This window comes from Acomys russatus, chromosome 26 (assembly GCF_903995435.1).
Source record: "Acomys russatus chromosome 26, mAcoRus1.1, whole genome shotgun sequence".
Lineage (NCBI taxonomy): Eukaryota > Metazoa > Chordata > Mammalia > Rodentia > Muridae > Acomys > Acomys russatus.
Genome location: NC_067162.1, coordinates 10,377,582 through 10,393,433, shown reverse-complemented (window position 1 = coordinate 10,393,433; position 15,852 = coordinate 10,377,582). Strand labels below are relative to the sequence as shown.

General features: G+C 52.6%; 1 protein-coding gene across 7 annotated transcripts in view; it reads right to left on the bottom strand.

Moving 5' to 3' along the window:
• Positions 1–6,090: 6,090 nt before the first annotated feature.
• Positions 6,091–15,852, bottom strand: part of Adgrl1 (adhesion G protein-coupled receptor L1) — a 39,612-nt gene continuing 29,850 nt past the window's right edge. For 3 of the 7 annotated variants that reach the window (XM_051169027.1, XM_051169028.1, XM_051169034.1), the window contains 16 exons: positions 15,441–15,544; positions 15,034–15,219; positions 14,763–14,801; positions 14,444–14,627; positions 14,165–14,287; positions 13,376–13,590; positions 12,976–13,146; positions 12,363–12,572; positions 12,058–12,278; positions 11,893–11,959; positions 11,334–11,425; positions 10,777–10,945; positions 9,028–9,388; positions 8,806–8,934; positions 8,659–8,676; positions 6,091–8,252 (listed from right to left, as the gene is read on the bottom strand). In XM_051169027.1, the coding sequence (XP_051024984.1) occupies positions 7,516–8,252; positions 8,659–8,676; positions 8,806–8,934; positions 9,028–9,388; positions 10,777–10,945; positions 11,334–11,425; positions 11,893–11,959; positions 12,058–12,278; positions 12,363–12,572; positions 12,976–13,146; positions 13,376–13,590; positions 14,165–14,287; positions 14,444–14,627; positions 14,763–14,801; positions 15,034–15,219; positions 15,441–15,544 (3,026 nt within the window). In that variant the 3' untranslated portion in view covers positions 6,091–7,515. The remainder of the gene's footprint in view (positions 8,253–8,658; positions 8,677–8,805; positions 8,935–9,027; positions 9,389–10,776; positions 10,946–11,333; positions 11,426–11,892; positions 11,960–12,057; positions 12,279–12,362; positions 12,573–12,975; positions 13,147–13,375; positions 13,591–14,164; positions 14,288–14,443; positions 14,628–14,762; positions 14,802–15,033; positions 15,220–15,440; positions 15,545–15,852) is intronic. The other 4 variants (XM_051169029.1, XM_051169031.1, XM_051169032.1 and 1 more) reach the window with 2 other exon arrangements.

The window sequence follows — 15,852 nt, the reverse complement described above, 5'->3', positions numbered from 1 at the left end:
TAGAGCACACACATATTGCACCAGGTGGTGGTGGCACACACCTTTAATTCCAGCTCTTGGGAGGCAGGTGGATTTCTGTGAGTTTGAGGTCTACAGATCGAGTTCCAGGACACGCAGGACTACATAAAGAGACCCTGTCTCGAAGAAAAATGAAACAAAAACAAACAAAAAGAACAGAACAGAACACACACTGCTCTTGTAGAGGACCCAAGTTCAGTCCCCAGGACCCACATGGCATGGCAACTCACAATCACCTATAGCTTCAGTTCCAGGAGATTCAAAGCCCTCATTGCATGGACTAGGCAGCCATGTGTCGCACATAAAAGAAAGCAAAACATTCAATACTACATAAAAACAGAACAGTTGGCCTGGTGGCACCCTCCCCTAATCTTAGCACTCAAGAGGAAAAAAGGATCTCTGTGAGTTTGAGGAACCACTAACATAGTGAGTTCCAGGACAGCCAAAGCTACACAGCAGGAATCCACCCCCCACCTCCCCGCAAAAGAAGGAAAGTGGAAAAAGAAAATGTGGGTTCATGTACTTGAATCCCAACTGTTCCTCATTGTGACGGTTCAAATAAAAATGCCCCCCATAGGCCTTGTGTGTTTGAATGCTTAGGCCCCAGTTGGAGGAAGTGTTTAGGAAGGATTAGGATGTGACCGTGTTGGATGAGGTGTGTCATTGGGGGGCAGCTTTTTGAGGTCTCAGAAGACTTGTGGGATTCTGGTCTGCTCTCTGTGTTCCCTGCTTCCTGGTTATGAATCAAGATATGATCTCCCATCTGCTCCTGCCATTATATGCCTTTGCTCCCACCATCATGGGCTCCAGCCCTCTGAAACTCTAAACCAAGTTAAACTCTTCCTTTCAGACATTGCCTTCACTGTGGTGTTTCCTAGGAACAGAAAAGATAAGTAACACACCCACATATTAAAAAGCTTTCCTGCTTGTCAGTAAGGGGTGGTGCATGTCTTTAATCCTAGCCCTCTGGAGGCAGAGGCCAGGGGATCTCTGAGTTTGAGGGTAGCCTGGTCTACAGAGCAAGTTCCAGAGTAGCCAGGACAGCGTAGATAAACCTTGTCTTGAAAAACAACAAAGTTTTCCGTCTCCAGAACTGAAATAAAGTAGTCAGGCCTTAGCACTTGGGAGGGTAAGATAGTTTGTACACAATTTTGAGGCCAGCTTGGACTAAAGAATGCCTTGTCTCAGTAAACAAAATCAACTTAATGATGAAGTTGCCACGCATTTCGTAGACATAAGCCAAGTTTGTTTACCTCCTTTTGGACTGTGGACTACTTTGCCTGCAGCCCCATCCTCTTCATACCCCAGAATAGCTCACCATCTACAGTTGTCTAATGCTCACAAAGAAATGCCTGTCCATTTCGTTCTTGGAACAGCAAGCTAGATGATTTTCAGGCATAAACCAGATCATGTTATTAGACATTAGAGGTGCTATGGAGGTGCTGGGAATTGAACTTGGCTCCTCTGGAAGAGCAGCCAGTGCTCTTAACCGCTGAGCTGACTTTTTAGTCTCATACATCTTTTTAATATTAAAATATTCTTCTGGCTAGGTATGGAGGTCTTTTTACCTCAGTGACTGGGAGGCAGACATGGGAGGGTGGCTGTGAGTTGATTGAAACCTAAGAGACTCTGTCTAAAGAAAGAAAAGAAAAAAAGAAGAAAAAGAAAAGCCAGGTGGTGGTGACATACCCCTTTAATCCCAGTCCTTGGGAGGCAGAGGCAGGTAGATCTCTGTGAGTTTGAGACCAGCCTGGTCTACAGAGTGATTCCAGGACAGCCAGGGCAACACAGAGAAAGGAAGAAAAAAGAAAAGAGTCTTCTGATGAAATCAGTGATGAACTTAACAAATACAATTTTATTTTTCTTTAAAAATTTCTTTCATGTATATGGGTGTTTTTTTACCTGTGCTTATATCTGTGTACCACATGTGTGCCTAGTGTTTGTAGGAATCCAACACCCTCTTCCAGCCTCCAGAGGTATACACATGGGACATGCACATAAATGCTATACAAAATAATTCAAAGTTAAAATACTGTATAGTGAAATATAATTTAGTAGATTAAAATTTTCCTAGACCATAAAATCATGAATGGGTATTAAATGTATTTAAATAGTAATTTGAGGGGAGCCAGGCATGATGGTTTCTGCTTATAATCTCAGTGCTAAGAAGGCTAAAGCCAGGAAATTATGAGTTCAAGACCAGCCTTGACTGCATAGCAAGGTCAAGGCTATTTGGTCTACAAGAGACTTTCTTTCAAAACAAAATAAAACCAAACCTAAATGATAACATGTGCAGTAGGTTTTCAGGTCATAGAGTCTAAAGTGTTAATATAGTCTCATAGTCCACTTTCAAGTAATTTTCCAACACCAGCTGGGGACGGAATCCAGGGCCACACACACTAGTCAGGCATCCCACCACTGTGACACTCCCTTCTAGTGCCCCACTGACTAATATACACCATTTGTTAAGTTTGGTGCAGAAAGCAAAAAGGAGTATCTTTATCTAAAAAGGTCATTAAAGGCCAGGTGTGCACATACCTTAAATCCCAGTACTCGGGAGGTGGAGGCAGGTGGATCGCTGTGAGTTCGAGGCTTACCTGGTATGCATAATTATTTCCAAGCCTAGGAGGACTACGTAGTGATGCCCTGCCTAAAAGGGGGAGGGGAACTTTATTACTATGCTTTTAAATTTCCCAGTTTTAATTTCTAATATGGTAAATGTTAATATAATCCTCATAAACAGGGCTTGATATGGTTCATTTGGCAAGAGCTCATTTGCCTCTCAGATGCTGGGATTAAAGACATGTGCCTCTACATCCGGCTGTTCAAGTCATTTGTGACCTTGTAGACTGAGCTGTTCTTCTGGCAATTTCTAACACTGCGTTAATTGTACAGCAGGTCACCATCTAGTCGAGTTTTCTCAAATCTTTGCCTGTAGCAGTAGTATACAGTCTAAATGTCATCACAGTACAATCGGCCCTGCTTAGGCCACTTCCTTACTTGTCCCGCCTTTCAGTTGTATTGGGCTTATGCCCTTGTTTCTTACATAACAAGTGGGGCACATACTTTTTTTCTGTTACAAAAGCAAAATATTTAATGTGAAACAATTAAACATGTTTCAAGAAAGTGAAAATAAGCAGACCAATGATGGCGCAAGCCTTTAATCCCAACACTTGGAAGGCAGCAGCAGGCAGATCTCTGCCAGTTTGAGGCCAGCCTGGTCTACAAAGCAAGCCCAGGACAGCCAAGGCCACACAGAGAAATCCTATCTCGAAAAACCAAAACAAACAAACAAACCCAAACAAAACAAAACCCCAAAATAAACAAACCAGTAAAAATTAGCCACTATACACAGACTCTTAATATTTTGGTGTGAGGGTTTATATTCTATTTATGCTATATGTACAAAGAAAAGAACATAGTTTGCTCAGAACTGGCCAGGCAGAGCACCTCATTTTTCAGGGATTAGATTTCAAATCATACATAATGAGGTAGTAAGGTGCTAGAGGCACACAGGATTCTCAAACTGTTTCAATAATCACGTGTGTGTGTGTGTGTGTGTGTGTGTGTGTGTGTGTGTGTGTGTGTGTGTGTATCTGTCTGTCTGTCTTAGAGTGGTCTGCTTAGTCCAACAACGGCTGTCTCCTGAATGGAAGTCCAATAATCCAATAGGTGTTTGGTCCACAAGGCTGGACGTCTGAGCTGGTCTTCACTAGAACCCTGAAGAAGCAGGCTGTAATATGCCTGGGAAGAAGTGAAGTTCCCAGTGTGAGTGGGAACAAGCAGGCAGCGAGCGAGCGCTTCCTTCTTCCAAATCCTTTATATAGGGTTCCACCAGAGAGTGGGGCCCTCCCACTTCAGATGGTCCCATCAAGAAAAATCCCTGACAGATGTACCCAGCATCTTTGGTTTTAGTTTATTCCAGATGCAGTCAAGTTGACAACCATGAGTAGCAATCACAGTCCTCATTCCACGTTAGTGGAATCTGTGTCACACTTCCATGTTTGGCTATAGCCTAGGGCTATGTGTCCAGGGCTTCTCTCAGAGTGTGACACAGTGGCCTGGCCAGAGACCTGGGTATGTGTGCATCGCCATCTGTAAAATGGGATTGTAATTCTAGCTTGCACTTTGGATTGTGGGTGCAAATCAGAGGAAAGTGCCCAATAAACAGCCAGACCAGGAGTACAAAAGCATGCCACATACAAGCCACTGTGCACATCAGTACATGGTGTCTGCTGAGAGTTGGAAGAGTGCTCCTTTTTGTTTTTTTGAGACAGTTCCTCTGTGTAGCCCTGGCTGTCCTGGACTCGCTTTGTAGACCAGGCTAGCCTCGAACTCCCAGTGATCCGCCTGCCTCTGCCTACCGAGTGCTGGGATTAAAGGTGTGCAGCACCGTGTCCAGCTGAGCAAGTGCTCTTTACTGCAGAACCATTTCCCCAGTCTCTTAATTTTGTTGAGACAGTTTTGCTGTGTAGCCCAGGATGACCCTAGCTGGTCCATCCTCTCACCTGCTGGAAATTATAGGCCTGTAATACCAACATCTGAGTGTCTTAAGTGTTGATTCCTGGGACAGAGAGAACCACATCCCACTTTTTTTTTTCTTTTTTTGTCTCAATTAAATCACACTACTCATATCATTCCAAGAAATCTTTAATTTCTTTATTGTTTGACTTTTTGACTCAACATTTTTTTAAACTTTTTGTTTTTTTCTGAAACGTTCTTATGAGCCTTTTGTTTTATTCTCGTTAAATGCACTCGACCCAAAATTGGTTTGGCATATCGAAAAGGAGACCAAGGAGGGGAGGGGCTAGGGTGTGGGAGCAGGGAGGAGGCCCAAATGGACTGAGAAATTGAGAATGAGAGTAGAGAGAGGAACACAGAGACAGCAAAAAGGACACAAAAAAAGGTGGATAGCTAGGGAAACCCAAAAGGGAGGAAATCTAGGGAAAAAAGAAAGAAAGAAAGAAAGAAAAAAAAAAAAAGAATGAGCAAGATTTAGGAGCAAATGAATTCAGGAGCCCAAGGAAGGGAGCAGGAGACCCAGACCCTTCTGTGTACCGTCCCCGCTGGGGTGGGGGCGTCAAGGCACCAGGTCTGGTTAGGCTAGGGGACACCTGGGCTCTCTGGGTGGCTTTGCGCTGGATTATAGTGGATCCAGCCCCACTTGGGGACCTGCCATGTAGCTCTGAGGCCTAGGAGATACTCCTGGGGCCAGCGAGTCCAGCTAGAGCAGGACCATGGACCCTACCACACTGCAGCCTGGAACCCCAGGCGCCCACACGTGGAGGACTGTGCAGGAAAAGAGGGCACAGGACTCCTGCGCCTGCCAGTTCCCAGAGAGTTCTTCACCCCAGCTCTCCCTCCAGGGTTATTGGTGTCTGATGGGCCTCAGGCCTGGGCTGAATCAAGTCCTCTGGCTCCTAGGCCACCCACTCCACAGCCACAGCAAGCGGCAGGTCCAGTGATGTTACCAAAGGCAACACGCTGTCCCATGCTCTCTTCACACCTGCCTGGCAGGACTGTCCCCACCCCCTTCCCTATAGACTTCACCCGTGGTCTTCTAGCAGACAGGCTAAAACATACTGCCAGGAAAAAAACCAGAGATGGACTAAACCCTGCCTTTTCACATCTGTTCCCCTCCATGGGGCAAACCATTATCTTTGGTCTGGCCCCTTCCACCTCGTTGATGGGGACAAGCCAGTCCCAGCTCCCCAGAAGGGAGAGGGCTTTCTAGCAGCAAAAGGACCATCCTTCCAGCTACCTATCCACCTCCTCCTCAGCTCCTTCCCAGAGCCCCTCCCCCAGAACCCAAAGAAGTTCATGGCAGCAGCAAGCTGAGACCCAAGGATGCTTTAAAACTCATGGCACTTGTGAGGAAGGAGGCAGGGAAGAGTCAGGGTGAAGTCTGCAGAGGTGCAAGGTCACCTCTGGAAGATGGCAGCGGGATTATGCTACCCCCAAAAAACTGGGGGAGGGCAGGCCAGGCTGAGGGCTGGAAGTACTTGGCAGACACCCTAAGCCTGCCAGAGGGCTTGGGGTGGGGCAGGCAAGGGAAAGTGACCTCTCACCTTTGCCCTCCCCCCACTACTGCCACCCCACCCTCAGCCATAGCAACCACTCTCTGACCTCCACTCCTCTCTGCTTTGCCCTTCTCAGGATGGGACACCAGCCTCCTCCTGCCTGCCATGAGTCCTGAAGTGAGATACAAGAAGCAGGAACTCAAAGGGGTAGTGCAGCCATCTTGGCAAAAGCATCTTTGGGTGTGAGGATGTCTCCTGGCCAGTGGGGCAGGGGGAGACAGGCCTCTGGTCCTGGGACAGGCAGTGAGGTACACGCCCCAGGAGGGCTGACTGGTGCAAGGAGAACCGAGCAGAGGGAAAGGACCGGTGCTGGGAGGGACAGGTTCTTTGTTTCGCTGTTGCTTCTAGATTTGTTTTGTCTCTGGAGTGTAAAAAGCTGCTCTGGCCGTTGCCCACCACAGCTGGGATGTACACATACAGGAAGTCCTGGCTGCCAGGGCTGGCCGCTGCTCTGTTCCGGAGAAAGTCCGGGCTGGCCTGGGCTGCAGGTGCCCGGTGGCTTCAAGTGATGAGATTTTCTTTTCTTTTTTTTTTTTTTTTGTCTTTTTTTTTTTTTCCTTTTCCATTTTGTTGAAATATTTACAGCAATAGGGGAGGAAGAGAGGGGGAAGAGGACCCCTAGGGAAAGATCCAAACCCAGGACCCACTCCTCAGGGAGCCCCAGACCCCAAATCTGCTCCCCAGATAGCCCAGCCCACAGGACTGGGAACTGCCCAAATATGGCCACCCCAGTGGGTTAGGGGCCCTGCGGGGAGTTGTGCTTCATCAGGAGTCACCCCAAGGGAGGGGGTCATTGGGTGCACTCTGGGGGTTGAGGGGCAGGCTTGCTTGGGAGACAGGGACCAATAGCAAGAGGGAAAGGAGCTTCAGAGAAAGTTCCACCGTTAGCCACCAGCCCCCACTGCCCTGTTCCCTGGGCCTGGGCTTTCTTGTAGCGCAGGCCCCAATTTCTAGGGAGCAAGGAACTATAGCAGGGGAGGATCCTGCCCATCTGTCCCACTGCTCCCGTCTAGTGGATGGAGAGGAGCCGATAGGTTGGACCCTGCAAGGCTTTGGCCACCTGAAAAGTGGCACCCCCTAGACCCTTGCTTTCTCCCACCACAGGCAGAGAGCTTCAAGAGTTGGTCGCACCTACCAGCTCCTCCCTCACTCCCAGGGCCCCCCTCCCCCAGGGCTTCTCCTCAATGTACTCCCCTAGAGAGGCTGGGACGTGTGGCTGGTGGAAACCCTGTCTACTAACCCTGGCACCTGGGGCCCAGATCAGAGTCCCCAAAGGGGACTATGGGGCCCATAGGCTGAGGGGCACCTAGAGAGAGTGGCCCACCAGCCACTGCCTCCGTCAGTCTCTGCTCCCACCAAAGCCCCCTCCTGGGTTCCCTCCCTGGCCAGGCCTCCGGCCTCTGGTCCATGAGGCCCCTCAGAGACTAGTGACCAACTGCATCTGCCCATCCCCATCGGGCCCTGGCCCCTCGAGGCTGGGGGCTGCCAGATAGCCCTCGTGGCTGGGCCGCCGCACCTGGTAGTAGCCCTGTAGGGGATTCCGAGCCACCAGGGCCGGTGGGCGGGAGGTGTAGTAGATTTCTGGGGGCCCAGGAGGGGCAGGTGGGGGCGGGGGCAGGGCCTCATTAGGCCCTTCGGGGCTGCTGTCCGGGTAGGAGGGCGAGTCCCGCAGGTTGGCCCCACTGGCGTAGAGGGAGTCCCGGCCGGGAGGGGAGGAGAGGGGCCGGCTGGTGGCCCCATCCTCTGCTGTGCAGCTCTCCGACTCATCCAGATCACTCTGGTACAGCACCGACTGGGCCCGGGGCAGCAGCAGGGGCTCCTCCAGGGCCTTGTAGAGAAGTTCAATCTCCGCCCGGTCAGCACTCCCTGGCCCACCGGCCTCGTCCTCACTGACCCCTGGCACGGGTGGCACAGGAGGCTCTGGTGGTGGCCCTTTAGCGCCCCCACTCGCCCCCCGTAGGTTGTTGTGCACCAGCTCTGAGATGATCATCTTCTCAAAGGCGGCAGCATCGGCCAGATTCCGGCCTCGGGGTGGCTCAGGACCCCCATCCCCTGGAGGAAAATCCCCGCTTCGCAAGGAGTAGCTGTTGTTGAAGTTGCCGTTAAGGGGCAGGGTGTCCATGCCACAGGCTTCCCGGCCTCCCAAGGGGTGCTCTGCAGGGCAGAGGGGGCAGTAAGGACCGGCCTGGTCGTGTAGGCAGGCAAAGGGAGCCGAGGTCTGTCCCAGGTCCTCTGCTCATTTTCCTCTTCCCTATCTGCAGTGGGGTCGGCCAACTAGCAACAGGCTGATGAGGGTGTGCATAAGGACGGGTTCCCCAGGCTCCCCTCTTTATTTAAGCTTCAGAACTTCAGCAAGTGTAGGCCTGTGCAGCCAGGCATACTCCCTAGGCTTGGACTGCTCACTTTCATTCTGTACCTGAAGATGCTATCTGGCTGCTATGTCAGAGCCTGTGGGTAGTGGCACCCCAAGTTTACAGTCCCTATGAGAGGCTACAGAAGACGGCCACTGCCTTGTTCCCTCCCCCCTTTGGAAGTGCTTCCAGGAGACAATGGTACTTACTGGGTTCCCTGTAGCTTCCTGTAGACGCCAGCCCACAAAAGAGAAGACAAGAACGAGCTAAGCAGAGGCCCCTCAGGACCTGCCCTGGGGCCTCCCGACCTGGGACTCTGCTCTTCCCTGGCATCTAGGCAGCCTAAGTGTCCTCACCTGGGGAGTTGAAGACTGGGGGCGAGGAGGGGTTGAAGCCCACGGACTCTGCAATGAGTGTATTGTATGGGCTGGTGCCCCCACGAGGCTGTAGCACAGGGTTGGTCAGTAGATGGTTCCCCATGGTACCTGCCCAAGGGAAGGGTAAAAGGTTACCAGGCGGCCTAGAAAACTGGGGCAAGGAGCTTCCCAGAAAAGAACCGGGGCCAGGGGAGACCTCACCTCGGTTCAGGGTGGGGGTGCTGTTGATGTCACCTGCCATAAAGGAGGACTCTGTCTGTTTCCTCACGGTGTCGTTCCACATCCTCCGGATCCGGCTCTGAGGACACAGCCCAAACATGAGGGGATCTCTAGGACCACCCTGCCCGCCAGGACCTTTCTGAGATGCTGGCAGAGCACTCCTGCCTCTTGGCCCCAGAGAGACCTGGTGGACATGCCTTCCCTGCCCGGGTACCTGGGTCCCTGTGTAGTATCGGGTGTTACTTCGCATGGCTGAGGTCTTAAGGGAGCCATGAGCGCCCCCAGGTGGGGAGCGGATGCAGCAGTAGGAGTGACGCAGGCACTTGCTGTACTCCTTGTGCACCTGTGAAAGAGGTGACCATCAGCCACAGCGGGGGGCCTACCTCCGCTGTCATCAGTCACTCTCAGAATGGGTTGCCTCAGAGGTCCAAACGCTTATTTTAGCGGTTGGTACACAACCACAACTTCAGTGTCACTTGTCCCCAGTGGCCAGCCATTCAGGCTGTTTTGGCACATACTCTTTTCTCTACCATCAATGTTCTTACCTGTTCATTCTCCAACTTAACACGCCTTTATGGAACATGTACTATATGCATCGTACATGCATAGGCATAGGGAACATATGATCTCCAGGTCCTCCCACCCCACCTCCCCAGTGCTAGAACTCCAGGCCTGCATCACCATGCCCAACTCACGCGACACTGGGGGTATAACCCAGAAGTCACATATGTTAGGAAAGCATTCTAGCAACTCAGGCACATCCTCAGACCTCATGTGTTGTTGTTTTAACTAGTTTTCAAGACAGGGTTTCTCTGTGTAGCCTTGGCTATCCTGGACTCACTCTGTAGACCAGGCTGGCCTTGAACTCACAGCGATCCGCCTGCCTCTGCCTCCCGAGTACTGGGACTACAGGCATGTGCCACCATGCCTAGCCCCCTCGTGTGTTGTTTTTTTAATTTATGTTTTGACTTAAAAAAAAAAAAATTCTTACTGAGCGTGGTGGTGTACTCTAATCCCAGCACTCGGGAGGCAGAGGCAGGCGGATCGCTGTGAGTTCGAGGCCAGCCTGGTCTACAAAGCGAGTCCAGGATAGCCAAGGCTACACAGGGAAACCCTGTCTCAAAAAACAAAACAAAACAAAATTATTTTCCCTCATGTTTTTTTTTTTTTTTCTGAGACAGGGTTTCTCTGTGTAGCCTTGACTGTCTTGGACTCACTTTGTAGACCAGGCTGGCCTGGAACTCACAGCGATCTGCCTGCCTCTGCCTCCCGAGTGCTGGGATTAAAGGCGTGCACCACCACGCCCAGCTCCTCATGTGTTTTTTAAGGAAAAATTTTATGAGTATGGATATTTTGCCTGCATGTGTGTATATGTACCATGTGTGCTCAGTATCCTAGAAGCCAGACACGGGAGAACCATTCCTACTGTTAAGGTAGGAATCTTAGTATTGTGACTCCCAGCTGTTTGTCACCCATGGCCTCACCGTTCAACAGGGCCATGAGAGCGCCCATAGCTAGATCTGCTCTGTGCTGCCACTCTTCTGAGCTGTGCCCTTGTATCTTGCTTTATTTCCAGAATCTTCTTTACTTCCCGTTGAACACCCCCACCTTGCCCCTATCAGACGCAGATGGTTCACAGAAAGCAGGTGACCAGGGGACACACCGAGGGTTCCAGGGAGCATCTGAGCCCTTTCCTTCTGGCCTCCCCAAGGAAAGCCCTGCCACCCTCACCTTTTTCTGTAAGGCGCAGTGAAAGACAAAGATGAAGACACCCTGGAAGGCGTTGAAGGTGGTGAAGAGATAGGCCATGACTACCGACTCCTTGTTGATGAAGAGGAGGCCAAACGCCCAGGTGAGGCCCAGCAGGAAGAGCAGCGCAATGGCACCCAGTGCCCAGGACCTGGTGGCCAGGGGACAGGAAGTCAGCCCAGCCCCAAGGTCCTTGGTGTCATCTGAAAGACTCAGCCTAAGGTTGAGGAGGCTTTGGGAAGGTCTGCTGGTGGATACTGAGAGTTAGGGCCCCACATGGAGGCTTGTTGCCTGCCAACTTTATAATTTTGGCCAGATTTCCAGTCCACTCAAACTCCCTGTGTGGCCTATTTTTCAAGGTGTCCTCGAGCAGACTCACACTGAATCTGCAGTCTCGGGCTAGCTGGGCTGCTGCACTCTCTGACCGCTAATAGGGCCATACTGTGCACAAATACCCTCACGCTGAAAACCCCAGGGGACAGCACCAGCGAGGAGCGTTTCAGGAAGGCCTGGGAGGGTCCCCAGGGTAAGTGGCTCACTTGATGTTGTCAAGGCGGCTGGAGTCAGGCTTGAGCACTGATGAGCTTCGGATCATCTTGTGCAGGGTTACCATGAGGAACACCAGGTTCACCTGGGTAGGAGGATAAGAAAGGGTGCTCGGGGCTGGAGAGATGGCTCAGTGGTTAAGAGCGCCGCCTGCTCTTCCAAAGGTCCTGAGTTCAATTCCCAGCAACCACATGGTGGGTCACAACCATCTATAATGTAACCTGATGCCTTCTTCTGGCCTACAAGCAGACAACACTGTATGCATAATAAATAAATCCTTAAAAAAAAAAAAAAAAAAAAAAAAAAAAAAAAAAAAAAAAAAAAAAAGAAAGGGTGCTCAGCTTTGCTCTAACCCCTTCTCGGTGCCTCTTCTGCCCCCCACCTGCAGCTGTTTGCTATTACTGCTGCTCACCACCGAGCCATGCCCTGACCTCTCTGCTTGGCTCTGACAGCTTTTACACTAGTGCCTTGCAAAGCTGGCAAGGAGCCCTGGGCTTAGGGTCAAGACCAGCACGAATGAAAGGAGCCCCAATACTTGGGAGTACCGCTCACCACAATGACAAAGGAGACGGGCCCAATGAAGCTCCAGATGAAGTAGTTATCCACCCTCAGCCAGCAGCTAAAGAGAAACAACCAGAGTGGGAAGATGCCTGAAAGGCCAGCCACCCCAGCCCTGGCCCAAGCAAAGCGAGCCATGGGGATAACGGGCATACTTACGCCTTCTCGGTGCCGTAGCTTCGGTAGTCAATGGCTGCCGCGATGCCTACCACCAGGGCTGGGAAGCAGTAGCCACCCAGGTAATAGTACTTGGTGCGCGAGTACTCGCTCTCGAACACCTCCACCAGCAGCAGGTAGAGGTGCACACCCTCTAAGCACAGCCAGGAGAAGGCGGCCAGGAAGAAGTAGTGCAGCAAGCCAGCAAAGATAGGGCAGGCGACCTGCAGAGAGCAGCTCAAGTGAGAGGCTGCTTGGCCAGCTGCGGCCCCTCCCGCTGCCTAGCCTCGGCTCCACGCCTGTCTCACCTCATACTGAGTCTTGTCTATCCCGACCAGGAAGAGCAACTCCGCAAGAAAGAGGTTGATGCACAGGTTCTTGTGGATGGTGTTGCGGTCGGTCTGCAGGCCCCGCAGGAAGCAGAAGGTGGAGATGCAGATGGCCAGACAGACCAGGGAGATGACGATGCCAACCCAGGTGATGACTGACAACAGCAGTTCATTGATGTGGCCCTGGTACTAGGGGACGGGAGTTGGGGTGGGGGGAAGGGAGGTGCACTCAGGGCTTGGCCAGGTGCCAGCTGAAGGCAAGGACCCAGGCAAGGCCATGGGCCACAAGGCCCTCCAGTGCTGCCCACCCGGCCACCAAGCTGGCCCCCACCCCTGTGCAGGCAATGCAGGCTCACTTCCTCATGCTCTGGAAGGCTTGTGGAGAGATGACAAATGTGACACCAACTTGCTTCTCCAGAGTGCCTCAGGGCCAGATGCAAGGCCTCATGCCCCAGGCAAGACTGGTGGCCCCCCATGCCCATGAGCTGGCCTCGTAGGCATCGCCCATGATGTGTGCTCTCTAGGATGCCATGCAAAGCCAGGCCAGCAGCAAGCAGGCCCGCCCGGAGCAGCAGAGCACTGGCCAGCTTACGATCTCTCGATGAGCCATGAGCACTGCGAAGTTGGTGAGGTGGCTGCAGGCACATGTGGTATGGGTCTTATTGGACTCCACCAGGCGGCAGCCCTGGGTTGACCAGTAGCCCAGCATGGAGCGCTCTGAGTAGTTCCAGAAGGAGCAGTTTGCATTGAAGTGGTTCTTGGCCTGTTGTGTAGTGGTGGCAGAGTGTCAAGATGACAAGTCCTATTCTTGCCCTCACAGCAGCTACAGGGACAGTGCTGAGCGTGCAAGAAGTGTCTGGGACCCCAAGGTGACACATGGTCCAAGCTGAGGCAAGGGAGCTAAAACGTACTCTCAGGTAGGTGGGTGAGCACATGGTGGGGGAGCAGAGGATGCTGGGGCCTCCAGGGAGGGCGGGCTCCCCTGGGCTCACCTCCAAGTGGGCCACGGTAAAGATGACAGGGTCCATGAGGAAGACACGGCTCGACTCCTTATTGATGGACGCTGCAATGACCTGTGAGTTCACCACCAGGGAGGCACCTCCAGGACCACCGGCCCCTGCCTCGCCTGCCAGCTTCACTGTGGCATTCTCCGTGGACAAGAAGAGGCCCAGGTTGTTGTAGAGGATGAAGACGACCTTGACCACACCTGAGGGAGATGGGTACAGGGAGGTCAAGTGGCCATCCTCAGCCACACTCTATCTGGGCTCCATGGTTCTAGCCCAGGTCAGGAGGCTCAGTGTCCACAAGGCCATCGTTCATCAGTGGGCAGTTCAAGTGACAGCACACTGGCCACTCTCACTGTCTGTGTGTGACCTTCGACAGATCCCTAAACTCTCTGTGCCTTGGTCTCAAATGGCACAATACCTTCTGGAGCCAGGATTCAGCTCTGTAAACCCAGGCCTCGGCAGAGCTTCGGGATACCCACACTATCAGTAGATAGATCATGATTAAAACACATGACCGGAGGCTGGGTGTGGTGGCTCCCAGCACTCGAGAGGCAGAGGCAGGTGGATGGCTGTGAGTTCGAGGCCAGCCTGGTCTACAAAGTGAGTCCAGGACAGCCAGGGCTGTTACATAAAGAAACCCTGTCTTGGGTGGGGGGGTGGGGGGGGAATCAACACCCCCAGCAAAACGTGTGACTGTTGTGTTCCATATAGAGCCAAGGTCAAGGCGCAAAGTGGGCAGTGTGCACGTGCAGACAAACCCCATGGGACACTGACCATTGCGGCTATTCTGCTTGATGGTGTTGGCAGACAGCTGGATGGAGTTCTCGCTGGGGTATTCCTGAGGGAACACCAACTCCTGCACTTGGCCCTCTGTATTCAGGACAGTCACTTCCAGGACTTGTGAGCAGGGGCAGAAAGAACATATTGTCAGTGTTTATCAATAGACCGGGCTCGTGCTAACCATGAGGCCTGCAGCAAAACCACAGGTCCAGGAATTAGGGAGCCAACACCCCCAGAATGTGGGATTGACTCTGGGGCAGCTGCAACACTCACCCACATTCTGCTTGGCAGCCAAGAAGCGAGCAGGTTCCCTGACGTTGTCGGCTAGCAGGAAGGCGCCCTCCTCCAGGACATCAAGGAGCATGGTGGCCGTGTGCACCTGCTCGGTGGCATTCATGTCTTTCCATGACTCAAGGGCCTCTGGCCGGAGCAGGTTGTCCACTGTCTCCACCACAGCCTGTGGGTACAATGGGTCTCCCACATCCTCTAGTTCTTTGGAACAGTTTGACGTTCCTGCCTCTCCCTTCAATTCCCAAAGCCCCCAGGAAGCCAAGGCCACTCATTCCCAAGAGCTGGACCCCACTGGACTCACCTTGATATAGTCCTTGCAGGTTCTCTCTCGCTTATGCATCTAGAGAAACAACAGAGGTAGTGACAGGTGGAGACTCCAGGCACCGCTCCCCTGGCCCTAGTGCCCAGCCACCGAGGCGGAGTATGTCACTCTCCCAGAGACCTTCCTCAGGAACCCCAGCTCTCAGGACTACTCAAGGCAGTCCAGCATCCCCTAGGGTCCCATGTCCCTCACTGGTCACTTAGGGTGGCAGCAGGTGCAGAGGTACCCTGAGGCCCTTCTACAGGCCTACCTTATTGTAGTTCTTGCCGGCTGACTCGCGCTCGATGGGCCGTAGGGCCTGGAGCTGGGCATCCAGGATGTCTAGGAGTTGCTCCATCAGCTTCACCGACGAGGACACGTCCCCAGCATAGATGGAGCCCCGTGTGTGGCGGGCCAGCTCACTAGCAATGTTGGCTGCATTCTCTCCACTCTTGATCTGCAGGAGGCGGGGAGCAGGGGGACCTCAGGTCTGCTGGGCACTGGCCCGTGCTGCTCCACACTTCCCCTTCACATGCCCCGCCTGAGTAGGCCATCCACGGAAGGGTTAGGTAAAAGGAGAACCCTTTCCATGGCTTTCAGCCCTATGTGTCTCCCCAATACTCCTGCTGACCCTGGACTCTGCTGGGCCTGCCTACAAGGGGCAGCAGTTACTGGTACCTTCTGGGCTACTTGGTTGACCCAGGGGGAAGTGCAGTTGCTGAGGTCAGGGCCCCGAGGGTTCCAGAGCCCCAGAGCTGGGAGACACTGGAACGAGGCAATTCCTGTAGAGATAGACAAGAAAGCCAAGGAGAAGGAGATGAAGAGGGGCCAAGGAAGGAGAGAGGAGGGGACCGAACAGAGGACACGTAGGAGAGAAAGCCTTGGGAAAAGGCACAAGGCAGCCCACCCCGAGCCTCCCAGAGTTAGAACCCCCTAGGCAGGATCTGCTGTGGAAGGGGTTCTCTACTAAATATCTTCCAAGCTTGTCTGGAACCCCCAGAACACCTGAGTTGTTCATCTGTCCTGAAACTGGTTACGCTTCTTTACAGTCTGAGGCTGGGGGCTGAATCTCTCCCCCAGTACTACTAGG